The sequence below is a fragment of the Parus major genome, chromosome 1A (genome assembly GCF_001522545.3).
Source record: "Parus major isolate Abel chromosome 1A, Parus_major1.1, whole genome shotgun sequence".
Lineage (NCBI taxonomy): Eukaryota > Metazoa > Chordata > Aves > Passeriformes > Paridae > Parus > Parus major.
Window position 1 is genome coordinate 29282346 of NC_031773.1, and position 20317 is coordinate 29302662.

The window sequence follows — 20317 nt, forward strand, 5'->3', positions numbered from 1 at the left end:
ATACACATACAGTGAAAAATAGTTGCATTATCTTTTTATTGACAAAAAGAGAAGGAGAAGAGAGAAAATATAATTCTTTCATCCCCAAATTCCAAATCAACTGATAGAGTTCCAACAAAAAATGTCATTCACTTGCATTTGTACAAGTAGTTTAAAAAATAAGACTTGAAGTGATTTCAGGCAATAGCTCAAATATATTAACTTTTCCTTATCAAAACAAGGTCAGAGAAGCAAGTATACCCTCCACTCTTTTGTAAAACACCTCCTTCACTGCGATCCGGCCTTGACTTACATGTGAGTGGTGAAAAGATTTGTTTCCCTTCCACCAGTGTTTTTATAGGCAGTGGTGGACTGCCTGGAAAAAGGCTCAAGATTTTGTTTGTTCTGAGTTTTCACGTAAAAAGAAAAATAAATAAATAAATAAATAAATAAATCTAGTGGCTCTCTGATTCTGGTGTCAGGTAAAAAGAGCAAAGAGGACAGAAGTCAGATGTAGCCTGGTCTGAGGCTCTTTCTAGTACTATAAACACTTCTGCTCCAAAGGCAAAAGGGTAAATGAGCTGCTCCAGGCAACAGCAGCTCTTATCAGAGCTAATTTATTTTGTGGTCTATTATTGCTGACATCACCTCAGCTACCAGGGAAAGCGCTAGAAATCCTTTTGTTTCTGTGAAAGGACATTTTGTCTTATGCAAAGGCAGCACTTGCTGAGGCTCTCACATATTGGAGCCTCTACCCCTTCAGGAGAGGGTGTCTAAAATTTTTTTGGATTTGATGAGCACTTTGAATTTAGGACCATTAACCCTTGAGAGGAGAAATTGGCAGTGTACCATATTATGCAGCACTTAATCAAACATGTTCACTCCCCCTCAACTGCTCTTTCCCTCTCCTGATGTTCCTATCAGGAATATATGCTATAGCAGCCTATTATTCTCCATGCATAGTTCAGAAGTACAAATAAAAGCACTGAGTTCAAAATGGGATCTGTAGTAAACCTAAATGAGGATTGCAATTGAATTTGTTAAGCTAATCTCATTGAAGAAAACATCTTCCCAATTGTCTAGGAAAGGTCTGTATAATACAATTTGGCTCTAGCGTGCCTAGGAAATACAGTTGACCCCTGGCTACCATGAAAAGTATTCATATAGACTGGACAGCCTCCCTATAGACCAGAGTCACTTTATGCTAACAGAGCTGTTTCACATCACTGATGGTTTCTATATCAATTTAGTTAAGTTGATGCAAGAAGTTTCAGGAATAGTCTTTCTTGTTTAAAAAAACCTAAAATATGCCATTTTGAATTATTCAAATGAGACAGAAAATATCAGTTAAATGAAAACAACCCACAGGTTTATGCTTGAATAACCTCATGTTTGATCAAAGAATACTTAAATCCACAACTTACTTTTCCGGGCATCTCGATGATATCAAGCTGATTATATAATTCTTGACCCTCCTTGCCCTCCCTACTAAATGCAGACTTCATTAGGAGAACTAAATGAGAAAATATTATTCCAGTTAATTACGTTACTCTGTAAAGGAAAGGAAAATAGATTCATACAAAGAAAAGAATCCTCCTAACAAAATCAGAACATAAACCAGTAATTCACAAGAAAAATACTTTCTCCATTGCAACTGTTCAGTTCTTTAATGTTAGAAATTTCTTTTAAGTAAGGAAGAGAAGTATGGTCCTTTTACCTATGACATGATTTCTCTTCAGCAAATTTGGGGCAGCCCTTGTTCAGAAACTATTAATAATAGTGTTATGCTTTGATTTTTGTATGGATAACTTTCATAGTTTTATTACTGTCAGAACTCTGTTAACATATAGAACCTTCAAAATACCCATGAAATCTGAATTTAGGTAATAAATTCTTGGGTTTTTTTTAAATTTTTAATTTTTAACATGCACACACTGAAGACAAGAGCTAAGATATTAGCCTTCTTTTAAAATATCAAGTGAACTTTTCACTTGGTTCAAATTATTTCTTGCCCTTATCCCCTCCAACCTCAAATTCCTCCTTTTATTCATATCTGAGCCCTACTGGACAAATGGAAAAAGAGTAACAGAGGAAAAAAATCCTTAATTAGGTGGTTTCTTTTTTCTGTATCTTTAATGATTTAATTTAAATTAATCCTGTTTACCAGAAAGAGCAAACATAAAGTAAAATCTAAGTTGCTATATCTGTAAACTGAATGTGTATCCTAAGCCACTACTTACCAACGTCAGCTCTCATGATTTAGAATCCACTTGGAAGTAGTTGTCTTAATTTACCAATTTAAATAATCCCTTACAGCAACTTTGCAGTTCATTCAGAAAGCATCTTCAGAAGCCAGTCCTTAAGCTGAAAACTATGAAGGAAGAGGCTGGAAAAGGTTCTTGTACCTGCCACGGCCAAATGGTGACGACTCAGCCTTGAAGATGAAGACAGGAGTGTGTGCTGGGGGCGATGGCCAGCGGCTGCAGTCCACAGGGGAGTGTCACTGCTGCATTACTTTAGAGATGGTCACAACAGTGTGGTTTGTCCCATAAAGACTGCTTTATTTTCATTCAGTTCAGAGACATGAGAGGTGCATAAGAACAAGCTGTAGACAAGGTATAAAAGCACTCCAAAGGAGGTTGATTTACTCTAGAGGGAGGAAGTCATCTTGTGTGATCCTAAATTAAAGTTTTTGGTTTAATCACAATTTTGCCCTAAGGTTTTGGCTGTTCAGAAGAATGAACTATATAATCTGATAGTTTTTTGACACTCAATAACTAGCAGTCCTTAGAAATCTGACTTTTTGAAGCAGTAATGCTAAGGAGACAGACACATTACTAACCTGGAGCACCGCTTGCCTAGCAAGCAGGAGGTATATTACTGAGCTAAAAGCACATAGTATTTCTAACATAACTAACTGCAGATTAAAGGCTGCTGTCAGGAAAGGTGCTTTACTCAGCTTCCAGCATGGATGGCAGCTGCTCTGTGTATTTGAGAGGTAGTAGTAGTAGTAGTCAGATATTTTTTGTGTTCATTGTTAGTGAGGTGATCTGAGTCAGACACTGAATCTTACCAAGGTCAGAAGAGACGACCAGCAAGCAGCTTTACCTGTCTCCTGCCACTACAGGTAAAGAACATGGGGACAAAGTGGTTGTGCAGCTGCTGTTGTTGCACTCCAGACTGACCTGAGAGGTTTCATGCTGGTTTTACATGACTTGTTTCCAACATACTCCACAGAAACTGATGCCTGCAGGCATGTGTGGAACGGGAAACAGACAGAGGCAGGGACATAATTTCCCAAAGCTGCCTTCAGACCTTACCCTTACTTTTGATCCATGAGACAGCTGGCAAGAATTTGATAGGCCCTTAAGTAGGAGAAAAGCTGCTTACCACAAATAAAGGGGTGGAGGACACATATTCAAAGGAGCCCCCACAAAAAAAGACAGTGTTAAACTAAAGCTTAGAGCTCTGCCTATGACCTTATGTGACATGGTATCAGGCACTGGAAAGAAGATAAAAAGCACCTGAGGTCATGAAAACATGGTAGGGAAATATCTCACTCCAGGCATCTTGTAGAGGCAGCAAGTGACCCCATGCCCAGTCACAGACTTCTTGCCAGTAGCTTGGTACCTCTGCCTCACTGAAAACCCATTTTAAGAGTGTGCCTGGACTGGTGCCAGAGCATTCAACACCTTACAGAACTGCACTCTCTCTGCATTAAAAATATCATTCAGCTTCTTTGTAGTTGCTGGAAACATCAATGGGAAATCCAGGACACAGACTAATGGGGAAGACATGGTTGTAGGACAGGCCTGTCAGCAATACCTTTCTAGGAGAGTAGAGCACAGCAGAGCTGCAAGTGTGGCATCTGGGCAGCCCCTTCTGCCAATGGACAACCAGGGTGCTGCAAGGCCATGGAGCTGGATGGCAGCACTGGCTCCCTGCCCACAGCCCCAATGGGGCTCACGTTGCTGTGGGAGGAGAGGAACTGATGAGCTGAAGTGGCTTTCCACAGCCTTCCAAGACAAGAGGGGACTGGGGCTGTGGATTGTGGTGTTGGTGCTATAGATAAATATTCATTAATTATTAAAAAAAATCTTCATCAGACTTCATTAAACCTACTGAATGCATGAGGCTATGATAATATAAAGAAGCAGCAAAAAGGGTGAATCTTTCAAAAGCTTTGTTTTTACCACCTTGTTCATACTCATGGTTTCAACTGTGAGCACTTGGAAGGAATCAGTAAAATACAGCCAGTTCACAGTCACAGTGAGTATCTGCTCTTTAGATCAATGCTCAGCTTCTCCACTCATCTGTCAGGATTACCCTGATCCCACAAATCCCCACGCTTTTGCTGCAGGGCAGCAGCCCTGGGGGAAGGGAAGGAAGGCTCTCTCCCATTTTTTGTTTCCGACTACCATACATGTTCTAGATACTCAGTGAGTTCGATATGCCATACTCCCACTGCCCTGTGCTGGAAGGAGCAGTGGTGTGCACCTGCTCAGCTGTAGCTGATAAGGAGAAGTGTGTCTGCCTCCCAGCCACATTGACAACCGCCTGTTTTCTTTTTCTGCCCAATTTGGAACTGCCCATCCGCACTCTTGTGTAAACACTGAAATCTGGGTCAATCAACCAATCTGTATGACAACAGAGAGTAACATCTGCCCACAGCTGTAACTGATCTGTACAACTGTCTGCAGAGTATTTGTCACTCTGCTTCCCGCTCTGCCTCACCACCATTTCAGCCCTTTGGCCCTGGGTCACCTGTCATCTTCTTGCACAACACAGAGGACATCCACTCAATAGACCCAAACTTCTGGTCATATTCCTCTCCTCAGTATTTATTATCCTCTGCCTAGAAAAATAATTTCCACTTTCCTGAATATCTGAGTTAATATCTCCAGCTTTTTTATAATTCCGTGTACTTTGTACACAATACAGATACGCTGTTTTCTGAGTTAATCTGTTTGTCAGATAGCTTGTCTTCAAACAATTAGCTACATCAGGATTTCTCCATAGCAAATCAATAGCTCTGGCTCAGCCAGAGTAAACAGCTTTAGCATGTTGACACGCCTCTCAAAATAAATCACAAAAAATGGTAAGTGGCTGTTACAGTAAGCTTCTCGAAAATAAAGTTGCCATACCATGTAGCCCTTTGATTCTGTTTGAGTTTATCCTTTATCCTTTCAGTACATTCCCCCAAAATAGAATGAGACAGACATGCTCCATTTACTTATATTTGGTAAGTTGTAATTACTCAAGAAACTCCTTTGAAGTTGCTACTTATCAATGTGAGGAAGACTGGAAAAGTCCAGCCCAGGTCCAAGGTAAGCAAGCGTAAAAAAGAAAAAAAAGGCACATTTAACAGAAAAAGAAAAAGCCAATAGAACAGAATGCTTGTTACAATACATGCTTCATGCAACCTATATTGAATAACCAGCCCAGATCAGTTTTACCACTCATAAACTTTATGATACATGCAAGAAAGAAAGCAGTAGATACATGACAAGGGCCAAGTCTAGGTAAAATCTGTGTTTTCTGAATTTATAGCATGTAAAGTCTTTTATATTCTCATGAGTTTGTCCAAATACTGCATTTCTTCTTTTAGGAAAAAAAACTTCAGGAAGCAAATTTAATAAGGCTACAGAAACCACATGCCACTGAAAAAAAAAATTAAAATATTTTCCCAATTTCACAATTATCTTTGAAGAGAAGTCTCTCACCCCTAAAATGAAGAAGGAGCCCTGGTGATGGTGGCAGATTTGTTTACCACACGTGATGCCAAGCATACAGTGAGCAGGGGAGGTAAAGACAAATGGTTATAACCAATCCAGTTATCACAGCTTAATTAATTACTGCTGACTTGTGTAAGTCCTCATATGCCTGACAACTTCCATTCTTTGACTGAGGCAACTGCAAAAGTAACATGTTAACTTCTACCTGTTTTCATAACATGAAACATTTATGAACAAATACAACCATATTTAACACGTAATCTTGTGACTATGTTTTGAATAAAATTATTACAATGCCCCTCATTTAATGTTTTCAAGCAATTATTTGCAAATACATTATCAGTTGAGGACCACAAAAATTTAGCTAGTGCTGCTAGGCATTCTGGTGGCAAATTTAACCCTTTAGTGCCAAGCAGTCCAAGAAAAATCATGACTTTTTTCCCCCAGTGATTTTATGTAAAGATTGGATGAGCCTGTGAAAGGAATGGCAGAAAGTCTGGACATTTTTCTCCTTAGCCGTAAGTTGTTTTTGTGCTCACTTCAGAAAAGCTGAGTTATCAGCATGACTGAGTGTTGCATAGGGGTCAGCCCTGTCTCTGCAGAGTCAGCTGTATGGACTGAAAGTGTCTCTAAACAAGCACAATAAATTGCTGTGTATGGACCAGACTAAAACCAAGCTTGCATTAAAATTATTCACAATAATGACAAGCCGTTCGCTTTTCCCAAACGAGGGATCACTGTTGCATGGCCTCTACAGAGAGGAGACGCAGATCAAGGACTGACAAAACATAGCTTTTTTTAAAACATTTTATCTCTTTTTATTTGTTTGTCCTGATGGATTGCTACAGGCAAAGGAGGTATTAAGAAATGGAACTGCACGATACAAACACAGGCAGCAAACTAAGCTGGCGGCATGAAAGGTGTGTCTGAGAACACAGAGTTGACAGAGTCAGAGTCGGATTTTGTTCGAGCAGTTTTTAAGATACTCTCTGTAATGACACTGTCATTAGGAAACAGTTTTACTTTCCCATTCTGACTCTGTTTTGGTTCGTGCACAGGTTCCAGGAAAACCACCCGTTTACCAGTGCTAGCCTTCTTCTCGTCAGCTGGCAGCTCTTGCGGCAGTGTGGAATTCAGTATGGATGGGTGGGCACTACTTTGGTTCAGCTTCCTCTTCTTCTTTTTTGCCTTACATTGACATGGGCAGGGGGTCAGATAGAGATACAGCAGCACTAAAATAATACTGGCCACACAGGCAGCAAGGGTGGTAAAAGCTGTATTAAATGCCTCATGAGCATGGGACCTGTTCACTGTGAAATTGCTAACATTTATTCTGACCTCTATGGTTTCATTTAATAGTCTTTTCTTATTTATTGCAATGCAGGAATACAGCCCTGAGTTCTCTAGCTGGGCATCTGTTATCTCCAGGCTGCCATTAGGGAACACCTTGAAGTTATCGGTCTCCCTGTCTGGCTCCAGCAATCTATTGTCTGGACTAACCCAAACAAACTGTGTGCCCGTATCGCCGATTCTGCTGTCACAGTGTACAATCAGCCTGTCACCAACCTGGGCATCGTGAATAAACCCAAAGGCTTGGAAAGAGCTGTTGACAGTACTTTCAGAGCAATTCATAATGTTGTCATGCAGCAAAGGCAGTTGATTATGACCTCTTGGGTCTGACTGCAACAAACAGCTATATTCATTTTTGAAGTCCACCACTGAGCTGAAATGCCTTTGATACCAGAAGATTAGCATGGAGTACAGGACACAGTCACAATAGAATGGGTTGCCATGAAGATAAATTCCACTAAGTTGTCTGGCTGGCACTGAACTCAGGCGCTGAACAGGCATCGTCTGGATGTGATTAAAAGAAATGTCCAGCAACACAAGGTCTGTCAGTTTATGTTTTCCAACATACAAGTCCAGTGGGAAATGCGAGACCAAGTTGTAGCTTAGGTACAGTTTCTGTAATTTGTACAATCCTCCAAAGGCTAAAGACTCGATCTGGGTTATTTGATTGTTGTACAGCAGGAGAACCTCCAGTGCCTTTAGCTCCTGAAACACAGGGCTGCTCAATGTTTTCAGGCTGTTGGATGACAAGTCTAGATACATCAGATTTGGAGTTGTGGAAAAGCTTCCAGTGCTAATGCTGCTAATGCTATTATGATTGACTATTAAAGTGTTCAGTTTCTCAGACAGCACTGGGACCCATTCAGGCTCCAAAATCCCGATTCTGTTATAACTCAGATCCAGCCTTTTCATAGATTTATAAAGATTTCCTGGCACTCGAGTGAGGTTCTTATTTGTGCAGCTCACGATATCACTGGCACAGATGCAGGCTGCTGGACACATCCCCGGGGCACTGCCACAAACACTCACGGTGAAGACCAAGAGGCATGCGAGTCCTTTGCAGTTCACTTTAAAAACTCCAAGTCGAGTAAGAAGTGTCCACCAGTTTAAAGACATTGTCACTGTCTTTCAGCTGTCTCCCAGTGCTCCTTGCCACAGATTACTTGTGCAGTTAGCTTTGCACTCGTTGCTGTCAAAAGAGGGATACAGAGGTACAGCACATTAACATTTACCATTTGTACTCTGCATCATTTCCTATGCCTTTTGAAAACAGGGAATTAATCCTTACGGTTTCATACAACTAATGGTAAAATCTAGTTCTAAGGTGAGGTAAACTTAACATTGGTTTTATGTAAATGTGAAATTCTGCATTCATGTGTCAATATATATACTGTAGATACAGTATTTTTTATCTTTAAAAATAACATAACTATTCTTGAGTCTTGGACAAACTAATGCAATTTCTGACAGTTCATTAAAAAAAAATTAGAAATGTTCCTCTGTGGAGTATGACTTGGCAATGGCATCCCCTACCTGTTTCCAAACCAACACAGATAGAATTCCCAGTAGAAGAGAGAAAAAGCCTCATTCTAAAATGTTGTTTCTTGTCTAGTGGGAAGCAGTTACAACATGCTTTTCTTTACAATCAGAAAATGTCACACGTTTTCAAGCAAAGAATTTTCTCAGCCTGCCTAGCTTTAAATGTCATACCAATTTCTTTTTTTTTTTTTTTTAATTCAGTAACTTATGGTTCAAGTAGCAAAAGCCTATTTTGAAAGTTATTAAGATTGTTCAATAACAATATTTTGTATTCTGCTTCTTCCACCTTTGCCAATATAAGTAATGAGGAATAAATTTATGCCTATTGCTTACCTCAGGCATAAGTTTCGGGAACATTCAGTAAGAATGAGTCAGCTGTTTCTCAAAACTTAGTAAAGAAAGAAATATTTTTTCCTATGTAGATAGAAAAACCCCAACCATACTATTTTCTGAGAATATTTTAGAATCAGTACTGTTTGAAACAGGGATGTAAGATTTGGCACAGTAGTGACTCTGTGCTAAGGGATACGCATTTTATCATCTTATGGGAAAATGTAGACATACATAGCAGAGGAATAAACATTTCTGTTAATTCTTGCTCTCCCTGGTACCTGTTTAGAGTTTGTCAGTAAATTCACAGGTGAGTTCATCTGCATGAACCCCTTCAGAGTTCAGATGTGGTATTCAGCCCCCACATTATTATCCTCAAACTCATTTCTCCAATTTCAGCCACCTGTTGGAGCAGTATCTGAGCAGGACAAACCCTGCAATGTCTGCTCCGTGCTGCTGATAGTGGCTATGGCCAGGAGCCTGTGGACAGTGGGATGAGGAGAAAGAAGTAGCCTCAGATGCAAAGGAGGAGAATAAAAGAAGAAATTGTATTCACTGATGATGCAAGATGGATGAAGAAAAGATGAGACTTGAGGGCAAAAAAATTAAAATCAAGACCTAAATGGTGGAGGGCAGCAGGGCAGAGGGATAGTGAAAGAAGGAGAGAGAGAGAAAGGTAAGAGACATGTAGGGAAGGAAGTGCAAAACCAGGGGAGGTGGATGCCAATGGAGTATCATCACTGTTACTAAAAAAACTGAGCAGGAGGTAATCTGAGGATGCAGAAGTCAGTTAAGGCACACAAGACTGGAAAAGCAGATGAGGATGGTGTAAAAGGAAAGAAAAGGACTATGCAGAAGACAAGAGTTTCAGGAGGTAAACTTTGGAGCACACCTCTCCAGAGAATTTACATCTGCTACTTACAAACCTAAGATTACTGATGCAATTAATTTATGCCAAAAGCAGAAATTTTCACTCCACCTCAGGTCTTTATTTCCCCTTTTCAGTAACCCTCTGCCAATCTGGCAGGCTGCTGTCTTCTGCTGACAAATCTACTCTTAAGTCAAGTGGTAGAAGATGTGCTATGAAACTGAAGAGCTGAACCTTCTAATGATCCATTAAAAGAAGAAATATGAAGGCAGCAAGGGAGAATGGGACATTTCACCTTTCAAAAGAACTTATATATATTCTCTTTGTTTCCATTAAAAAATAAAAAAGATAAAAACGTTAAGAGAATTGCAAGACTGCCAAGTCAAATGCTCAAAAGCAAAGTGTCAGAATTACATTTTTTTTTTCCATTTTAGATTTTATATACAGTCAGTCCTTGGTTACATGATTGCTCAATTTCCCCCCAAAACCTTTCCTGACACTGTGCACAGGTTTGGAGGAAGAACAGGGAAATAAATGGGTGATTACATCAAGAGCTCGATAAATCCTTATCCCTGAGAACTGCAGCTGTCCTTGCCTTTGTCACAAAATTCCTGTGAGATCAGGCGAATTATTTGAACTGCTGACTATTAAAAAATAATGAACATATTACAGTCACCAGCTTGGCACTTTTAAAATAAGGAACCTCTGCATGTTAAATTTGGGAAGGACTGATCTAAGGAAGTACTGAGATGAGAGTCAAAATGCCATGACTCCATCTGACACTTCTGATTTCACAGGGATTCCTTGTTTATACAAGGGATATACTAACATGATTTTAGCTATAGAAATATTGCAAAAATAAATTTATTTGGTTTGAATTAAAGTTCAAATCAGTATTCATAAATTCTTCCAGGCTTTTAAAGTCTCCTGAAGCCTCTAACTGCATGGGGTTTTCAATGAAAAGCTATGAATCCAGAGGAGTGTTTTTTTAACCAGTCCCAAGCTCCTTACTTAGTTGTTTTTGCTAGTTAGGTAGTCTATAGCAACAATTAATAGATAGAAGTTCTTCTAGAGGGTGAAACCTATGAAGCATTAGAGAAACTGCCATCAAAAATAAATCTGTACCACAGTGTGAATTTGTATGGCATACAGACATAAGGCACAATGAAAAAACACTGGCAGATGAAAAAGGTATTTAGCAATTGCTCATTTAGTTAGTCTACTGCATGAAGCAAGGCATCTGAAAACCACATTACCATAAAACCACACGCCTGAAGACTGGATTATAAAGCATCCACAAAACAGGAGATGAACAGTTGCTGCAAAGGTTGCCTTTCCCACTAACATGTGAATGCCTGATTCTGCAAGCTATGCAGCCTAATTTTTAATATAATTGCACTTGCAACAAGTGAAGGGCACTTAAAGAACTCATCTCCCACGTTGAATGTAACTGTTATCCTGGAGATACTCCAGATGGGACATACTAGATCAATGCTCAGGCTTGTAAGAGTTACCAAATTTAATACTAGATAACCTTGCATGTTCGCTTCTGTCCGTGCCTACAATTATCTCATCAGAAACTCCGAGCTAGTCTGCAACCAAATCCCATGGGCAGACACAAATTAGTCAATGGTTTAGATCAGCATAATACCCTTTAGATCTAAGCAGCAAAAACAGTTCAAATGGGCTGAAAACTGGATTGTCCATTTTCAAAGCTCACTGGAGTTGCAAAAATGAAAACTGTTTCAGATAACTTGCCTTGTCTGGCAGGGCAAATCCAAATTATAAACATCCTAAACATACCACAGGACACACAAGAGTATTCAGAGAGTACTCTGATGAGCAGAAGCCTTCCTTTCCACACCCAACTCACAGTGTAGTGCCTACATTCCCAACAGGCTCTTTGCTCTTTTGGAGAGTAGGACTGTTGAGCTGCAACTTGCTTTTCAACGCGTGTTCCCCACATCTTTTGCACAAATTACCCAGGATGTTCTGCAAAGCCAAGCACGCTCAACATAAATATTTATAGGGTATATGATCATTTGAACTTACTCAAAATGTCTGCATAAACATTTCTGGGCTGTAACGTGTTAAGTGGCAAGAAGAACAAAGCCTACAATTAGCCCTATATTTAAAAGCTCAGCATTTTGTTTCATCCCAGTGACACTACTTCAGGTCTTAGAGAAGTCTTATTTTACAAATTTCAGTATTGCATATTTTCTCAAGAGAGATATTGTTATTGAATACTATCAGCTAGCATGTGCCAACAGACTTTGGCCAAGTACGTCACCATTATTTCTGAATGAGCTGGGTAGATACCTTTTCTTATTTATAGTAAAGTGAAGGGCATGGTTAGGAGTTTTGTTCTTGAATTCTGTTCAAAGAAATAATTTCTTTGTGATGTTGAACTGCAATACTTTAAGTTCAGTGCCAAAAACACATTACTCCCTGAGATGATTCATCTGAACAGTAATGGTGCACATGCTTTTAACTGTTCAAGAAGAAAGGCGGGACATATCCTATGACTATAGGGAAAATCCTCTGTGGTCAGAAAGAGCAAAATTGACAACAATCAGTCACATTCTAGAGAAGCTTATAATTTGGTTTGTGGTTTTGAACTTTTTAATGTGTATGTTTGTGGTTGTTTTTTGTTTATTTCTGAGGGGGTTGTTTGTTTGCTGTTTTGTTTTTAAAAGCAACAAGCACCTAGACCTGCTGATGGAAAAGTGGACTGCCAAGCAACATACAGTCTCACCATCAGTTATCACATGAAGATGAACTAATATCCTAAACATGCCTTTATTTCTCGGGGCTCTCTCTCCTACTGATGTGACATTAATAATATCTACACTAGTTTTCTCATCATCTGTAAGTACCTTCAGGCTTATTGCTGTTTCTCCGACAGAACCTGTACACCAAACTACCTCTCCCAGTTCATTTGAGACTTTGCTAAAAAATCTTTGTGTAGCACATCTCTTAATTTAACCAGTAAATTGGACTGGAGATCACAATTCACCTGAATGATTTTGCAAACACTACTATTAGCTTTTTCACTGTTAATAAAATTGGATTGCTAGATGTTATTCCTACTCTAAAGTATTTTCCTGTACGTTGGTGATACAAATAGTCCCACATTTAGCTGGTACTTTCTGCACAGTGAAAATGCAAGTATTTGCACACAACCCTGCTGCCTGCTGTACTACTGCAGGAATAGTGTTGAGCCCCTGGAGAGATCAAGCACTGGAAAACATTCAAGACCTCTGTTCATCCTCCAGAAGGTTCACACCATTTCTACATCCCTCACCTCCTTCCCTTGCACCACATCTCCTGTAGTCACAGCCTTCTCTTGAATCTCACCCCAGTCTCAGCAGCCCACAAGACACTAATACATCTCTGCACCTCTCATTATCTTCAATGTCCACACAGGTGCTCTCCCCCTACACCAGACTACATCCCAGATGAATTAGGGCTGTACTAGTCCAATATAACAATACATGAAATAATAAAGTGACGGCTCAGGTGTTCTGTTTTCTCACAGCCCTGTTTTGTTTTCTGGCATGACATTTGACAAAGGTTCCTCATGAACTCAGAAGCAAAAGTGATTTTTAGAATGGGGTTTTATTAAATTATAGCAACAATATTATACAAGTATAATTATTCATGCTTTTAGTCCCAACTTTATGAATCCTGTTCAAGGACATGATACACCCATTAATTACATATAGACTAATGGCATCCTATGCAATTAGTATTTTAAAAAGTTACATTTTTAAGGAAGATCTGCATAAATGTGCATTCCTTGTGTGTGTGTGTGATTCTGTCAGAGAAAATATTCATACAGCAGCCACCTCCCCTCAGTCTTCAGACTCTACTCTGCTTTTATCACTCCTGAGTGGAAAAGGCACTCTGCATCAAATCTTCCTGACAGCTGTGCTCAGCATCTCTGACTCAACAGACACAGATTACCCAAACATCGTAATCCATGAGATTTAGTGACATGATGGATTGAACAGCAACATTGGTGAGCTATATCTGGGAGATGTCTTGATACACTAGACTAAATCCCTGAACTGGGCTAAACTGTGCTTGGTGCAGGACCTAACAGTGATGAAAAAATGGCTTTACATCATATTTGCAGCAAGCTGATCCTGAGATCAGCAAGGCAAATGGAGTGTTCTCTCTGGCCAGCATCTGGCCAGACCTCAATCATGCTGAATTAGAGATTAATTTGTCCTCGTAACCTTAGCCAGATAAAACTATCATCTCTCACTAATCCCTCACTAAAGATTGAATTTCCTTGAAGAGAGATTATTTCCTTAAAACACGGTAACTCGCTTGTCTTAAAGAAAACCGAGACACAGAAGAGCAACTGGGTGACGTACAACAGAGCCTCAGTCGGACTAATCAACAGTCTCTTTACAGCAGTACCAGCTACATGAAGTCAACATCTCTGCAGCTCTTACCCCTCTGAGAGAGTAAAAGGGAAATATGCATCAGTGAAACAACAAATTCATCCTTTTTGCCACGTTACTTTGTAAATCAAGCTGCAACCAAGCTTCAACCTTGCAAATTACTTCAGTTGCTAAGGAGATCAGCAAATAATTAAGAAAAAATGCAATGATAAGTGGCAGCGCCTATTACAGCATCAGTAATCAGTCTCCAAGCAATGTCAGATCTTACCAAAGTTTAGTTGCCCAGAGAAGATCCTCACCGCCTCCAAGAATTTATCTGAGGGCTAAACTTCACAGAAACCCCCGTGCATACGATTTGGGGGGGTCTCCCGCTAGTCTCACGGCGGGGACTGCCCGCTGCAGCTCCTGATTCCTACCGGGAGTCGGCGGAGGGCAAAGTTTCCTAGAACCCGGAGACCGAGCAGGCTAACCCGGCATCGGCCCGGGGGCACCCACAAGCATTCCGAGGGGGTCTCTGACCGACTTTCCCGGGCAGGCGCGACCACTGCCGTCGTTCCGCGGCGGAGGCCGGGACCAGGTTTCCTCCGCCCGCTGCCGGGCTGCGCTCGCCTCCGGCGGCCCCTCAGCCCTGACTCCTGCCCCTCCGGACGCTATCCCCCGTCCTACCCCGGCTACCGGGGGTAGTCTGCTCCGCCACCCCTCCGGGCAGCGTTACCTGGAGCTTCCGATGGCCGCCTCATGTCCGGGGAGCACGATGCCGGCCCCGCCGCCGCCTCCAGCCCCTGCCCCGCATGCTGCGCTCCGCTCGGCTCCGGGGGAAGTTGCGGGACGGCAGCGGCTCCGCTGCGCTCCCCCGCGGACGCAGGCAGCGCTGGCCCGCTGCTCCCGGGAACGGAGCTGAGGCCCGGAGCTCGGCACCGGCGCCGGGTGAGCAGGGAAGGCAGGAGACTCCGGTCACAGTGTGGACACAGTGGGGTTTTTATCCCCTCCTTCCTACGCCCCCCCAGTCTCCGCCGCCCCGCAGCACCCGACCCGACCCGACCCCACGCCGCCTGCCCCGATGCCCTCCCGGGCGCATCCGCGGCAGCGGGACGGAGCCGTCGGTGCCCCGGGGGAGGAGCGCGGCCGCTGCCCCCGCTCCGCCCCTCGCCGCCGGGGGCCGCCACCGCCCCGCCCGCTCGGGCCCCGCCGCGCGCCCGCCTCAGCCCCGCCGGCAGCGGGAGCGCTCCGCCGGCCGGGCGGGCTCTGCCCTGCGGGCCCTGCCCAGCCCTGCGCCCAACCCAGCCCGCAGGCACCTCCTCGACGCCCGGGTAGGGGAGCACAGAGCCCGGGGAAGCCCCTTTCGTGGGAGGGGGGCGCAGCTGGAGACACGGCTCCTCGTTAAAGATGCATCAAAACTCCCCGTGTGCGGAGATGGAACCGCGGGGTGTTCGTGAGGCGCGGATAAATGTAAAGGGCGTCGTGTTAGCTCTAGAAATTGTCCTCTGATTAATTAAATGGCCAAACCCCACGGAAGATCCGTGGTGAACTAGGCTTTACTCAGAGCAGAGGAGTCTATCAAATGATAAAAGGCGTTATCTAAAATTAATTGCCGTGCACAGGGATTCTCTTGACCATGGAATCTGTGGGAGAACTGCTGCAAATCAAATTGGGAAGTGTGACCAGATCATGAAGAGGCAAAGCTGCAGCTGAAAGCCAAAGTACACATTTACATCTTATTCACACTTATTTTAACCTCCCCCGGCCAAGTTTCTCACGACATTTCCATCATAATTTTGAGTACCCTACATTTAGAGACTGAAATTGAGCACAGGCTACTTTAGCAAATAACAGACATTGTGGATTTATTGTCATCCAGACATACAGTTTATAGAACAGTTCTCAGCAAATGGGCTTGTATATTAAAGCTGCTGCAAATCACACTTTTCTTTTAAGGACACATAGCAAAGCGGTTTTTAACATTAGGGTTCATGGCTACATATAATGCTAAAAGGCTCCTTGTTGTAGAATTCACCCTACAGGAAAACGAAAATTCTTTAGTATGATACTAGGTATATGTTAAAGATCTAATCCAATATATATCAAAGCCTGCTGAGATATAGGTGTTACTGCTATTGATTTAAAAGATTTTTTGAGCTACCTTATAAAAATCCAGCTTTTTATTCATCATTTTTATTTTGTGCTGAATTTCTATGCAATTAGGCTATACAGCACTGAAGTAATTTTAATCATGAGGGTATCGATTGAACACTGATTTGTTTCAGACTCTGCATTGGAATATTCATTTGTTTAAAGAAGCTTGTTGTCTTCATTTAGACTAAACCATTAAACTTTCCTGATGACCTTAATACTACAAAATATTGGGTGAAATTTAAGTAGATCACATTACCAATACAGTCTGAGGAAGAGGGTAATCACTTTTGTAGTCTTCTTTGCCCTGCTTTCAATGCTGAAAATGTTGAGCCTGAATTCTTCCTAAAGACTTAAGTTATGGAATTAAAATTCCTTCTCTGTTAGCATATGCAGTAGCTGTCCATTCATGAGTTTTGTGCACACTTTTATTAAAGTAAACTGGTTTTAAAATACTAAGGGTTTTTATTGAAGCTTGTTTAGACCTCAGTAAGTGTGGAGGATAAGTAAGTGCAAAATTAAAGTACTGCTTGTAGCTAAATTATTTAGATTCCAGCCATGAGATCTGGACATAGTAATAATTGCTCTGGGGAAAGCAGGATCCAGATGAAAGTGAAGTCCAATACTTAGTGCAATTAGAATTTTGATTTCCAATTTTATTTTTCTTGTTAATGCTGACTGGGATCTGCTTTTTATATTGAAGATCTCAGGGCCCAGAACCTCAAAAAACTGATGGGCATGAAAAAACTCATGAAAAAAAAACTTTCATGAGTTGCTTAGCTTACAGAGAGAGGCCATCTGCCAATAAGCAGACTTTGCAGAGAAATCATGATCAAGGGATGTATTGAACAGTCTGAAAGGAGTTCAGAACCACAGGATTCTTGTAAGTCTGGAAACAGCTGGTTGTAAGCCTAGCAATTCTTTGTTCCCACTGAATGGTGACAAATTTCAACGTGGCATGATGCAATCTAATTTTTTGTGCTATTTCACAACATAAAGGTGCTTTTGTCACTTTTGCATACTAAATTAGAAGGAAGATTACTTTTTAAAATCTAATTTGGATGAGAACAATTAGTATTTATCTTTCCCAAACAGCACTTAAATGAAAACAGTACCTCTCCAAAATCTTTGTTGGTCATACATGGGCACAAGCTGTGTGAAGCTGACAGTACATTAATTAGGATGCAATACCTTTCCTTTGATAATCTGTACAAATGTAAGGTTTCTGGCATCACCAACAGAGATTCTTATTGCAGAGAATTGCTGGTAGCTGTCTGCTCCTTCTGAAACCAACAGGATCCTGCCTGTGTTTCCCTGCCCCTGCACCAAACTATCTATTAGAGTGGAAGCTTTTCAGTGCTTGTTTTCACATCCTCTGCAGTGCCAGACAGACTGATGGGGCTTGATAAGGTCTTTTAATAACAATATTTACCATGTGATCTTGAAAGCCCCCACAAGTACAGAAATGCCTCTAGTATCTTCAATATTGAGTTGTTTTGTTTTTTTGTTGTTTTTTTTTTAATTAAAACCACAAATTTGTTACAGTTATATAATGAAATTGGTCATTAAAATACTTTTTCGAAAGCCATTTGGCTACAGGGAGTTTACAATACCTTCATGAACAAGCGATGTAAGAGATTAACTAGGAGGCAGAGTACTGGAAAAAAGGAATATTCTCGTCCTCCTCCTCTCCTCTTACACTCTGCATCTGGCAAGGACATGATCTTTCTGTCATAGTGCTCATGCAGGAATAAGGATTTCCAGCCTCCAGTTTAAGTCCTGGTTACATACATTATAGCCATTATATATCACACAGTAATAAGGGTCAGAGAGTCATATTCCATTTTTTGTGATTCCCCTCTCTCCATCCTGAATTAATTCTCTTTCAGTGCAAGTCCAGTCTGGGGGGTTAGGGTACATCAGTGAGTTGGAAGATGTGACCTGCAGTCCCTCTGCATGAACTCTGAGTCCCCAGAAGAAGACAGGGATGCAAGATGCACAAGGACTTAAAAGCAGATTTATGAGGGGAGTCCTCCTCTCCCAGCTGGCACAAATATTTTCAGTAAAATCTACACCAGTTTGACAACAGCTAGTGGGCCTAGCTTAGTGGTGAATCTGTGGGCCTTGGATCCTCTCTGGACTTCACTGTGAGACACAAGCACACATGCTTGGTCCTGTCACTGCTCTAAAACTTTCGGCATGCCCTGAAGCAGAACATGTCCTCTGCCCTGTCTGTGTGACAGGGAATCCTGCAATGCCTCAGGAGATGAAGAGAACAAAAAGCAGGTCTGGTGGGGATAGCTGTGGCAGACAGGTCTGGCTGAGATGGCGTTCATTTTTCTCACAGCAGCCCTCACGGTGCTGGTCTTAGCTTTGGTAGCTAGAAAGGTGTTGATAACACAACATGATAGCATCATGTTGATAGCATCAGCCCTGTCTCTCAGCATTTCCCCCCCATGAGTAGGCTGGGGGTGGGTAAGATCCAGAGAGGGGACACAACTAGGCCAGCTGACTCAGCTGAAGGGATATTCCATACCATATGGTGTCAGCTCAGATGTAAAAGCTAATAGAAGGAGGAGGAAGTGGGGGACTTTCATTATTTACAGTGTTTGCTTTCCTGAGCAATTACTACATGTGCTGCAACCCTGCTTCCTGGGCAGTGGCCTGACATCACTTGCTGGTGGGAAGTAAAGAATAAAATTACTGTTTTTTCTCTTTGTTCATGTGCATGCAAACTTTCGCTTTTGTTTTAGTAAATTGCCTTTCATCAGCCTATGAATAATTTTCCATCTTATTTTCTCACACTGTTCAGTTGGGGAGTGCTAGAATGGCATAGTGGGTACCTGGCATCCAGCCAAGGTGAAGCCACCAAAAATTATAAGGTTGAGTTCCTATGGGTAAGGATCAGGGGGTGGGCTAACAAGGAAAACATCCTGGTGTCTGTCATAGACCATGCAGGATGAGGAGGTGAATGAATTATTTTCTAAGCAGCTGGCTGACACTTCACAATCATCAGCCCTTGTTCTTCTGGGAGACTAACCTGCCTGATGTCTGCTGGAAACTCAACACAGTGGAGAGGAGGCAGTCTAGGGAAATCCTGGAGTGTTTGGAAGAAGAGTTCCTGACTTGGGTCACAACCCCCTGTAATGCTACATCCTGGGGCGGAGTGACTGGAAAGTGGCCCAGTGAAAAAAGACCTGGGGGTGCTGGTGACAGTGGCTGAACATGAGCCAGTGTGTGCCCAGGTGGCCAAGAAGGCCAACAGCATCCTGTCTTGCAACAGAAATAGTGTGGCCAGCAGGATCAGGGCAATGATGGCCCCTCTAAACTTGGTGTTGGTGAGGCCACACCTCAAATCCTGTGTCCAGTTTTGGAAGAAGACTTCAAGAAAGACATTGAGGTGCTGGAGTGAGTCCAGAGAAGGGCAATAAGGCTGGTGAAGGGTCTAGAGAGTAAACTATATGAGAGTGGCTGAGGGAACTGGGGTTGTTTAGCATGGGAGAAAGGAGGCTCAGGGCAGACCTTATCACTCTCTATAACCACCTGAAAGGAGATTGTAGCCAGGTGGGGACACATCTCTTCTGCCAGGCAGCTAGTGACAGGATGAGAGAACATGGCCTCAGGCTGCACCTGGGGAGGTTCAGGTTGGACATAAGGAATAATTTCTTCCCTGAAAGGGTGATTAAAAATCAGCCAGGAAGGTAGTGGAGTCACCAACATTAGAAATATTCAAGAAACAACTGAAGATGGCACTCAGTGTTATAACTTCATTGTTATGGTGGTGTTGGGTCAAAGCTTGGACTCAATGATTTTGGGGTCTTTTCCAAGCTTAATCATTCCATGATTCCTTTTGGCTCTGCTTTCCAACCAGTTTGAAACTGCACCCTGGAACAACTCTTCTACCAGGACACAACTCACCGGACTGCTCAGTCTCCAAGGAATCAGACCCTTCCCTTCCCTTCCCTTCCCTTCCC

The 20317-nt window shown here is 42.1% G+C and overlaps 1 protein-coding gene across 1 annotated transcript; it reads right to left on the reverse strand.

Annotated features, from left to right (window-relative positions):
• Window positions 1–6507: 6507 nt before the first annotated feature.
• Window positions 6508–15289, reverse strand: AMIGO2 (adhesion molecule with Ig like domain 2). The gene is made up of 2 exons (XM_015628224.2): window positions 14929–15289; window positions 6508–8253 (listed from the first exon to the last, which is right to left on the reverse strand). The coding sequence occupies exon 2, from the start codon at window positions 8178–8180 to the stop codon at window positions 6615–6617; it is 1566 nt and encodes a 521-aa protein (XP_015483710.1). The 5' UTR covers window positions 8181–8253; window positions 14929–15289; the 3' UTR covers window positions 6508–6614.
• Window positions 15290–20317: the final 5028 nt, after the last annotated feature.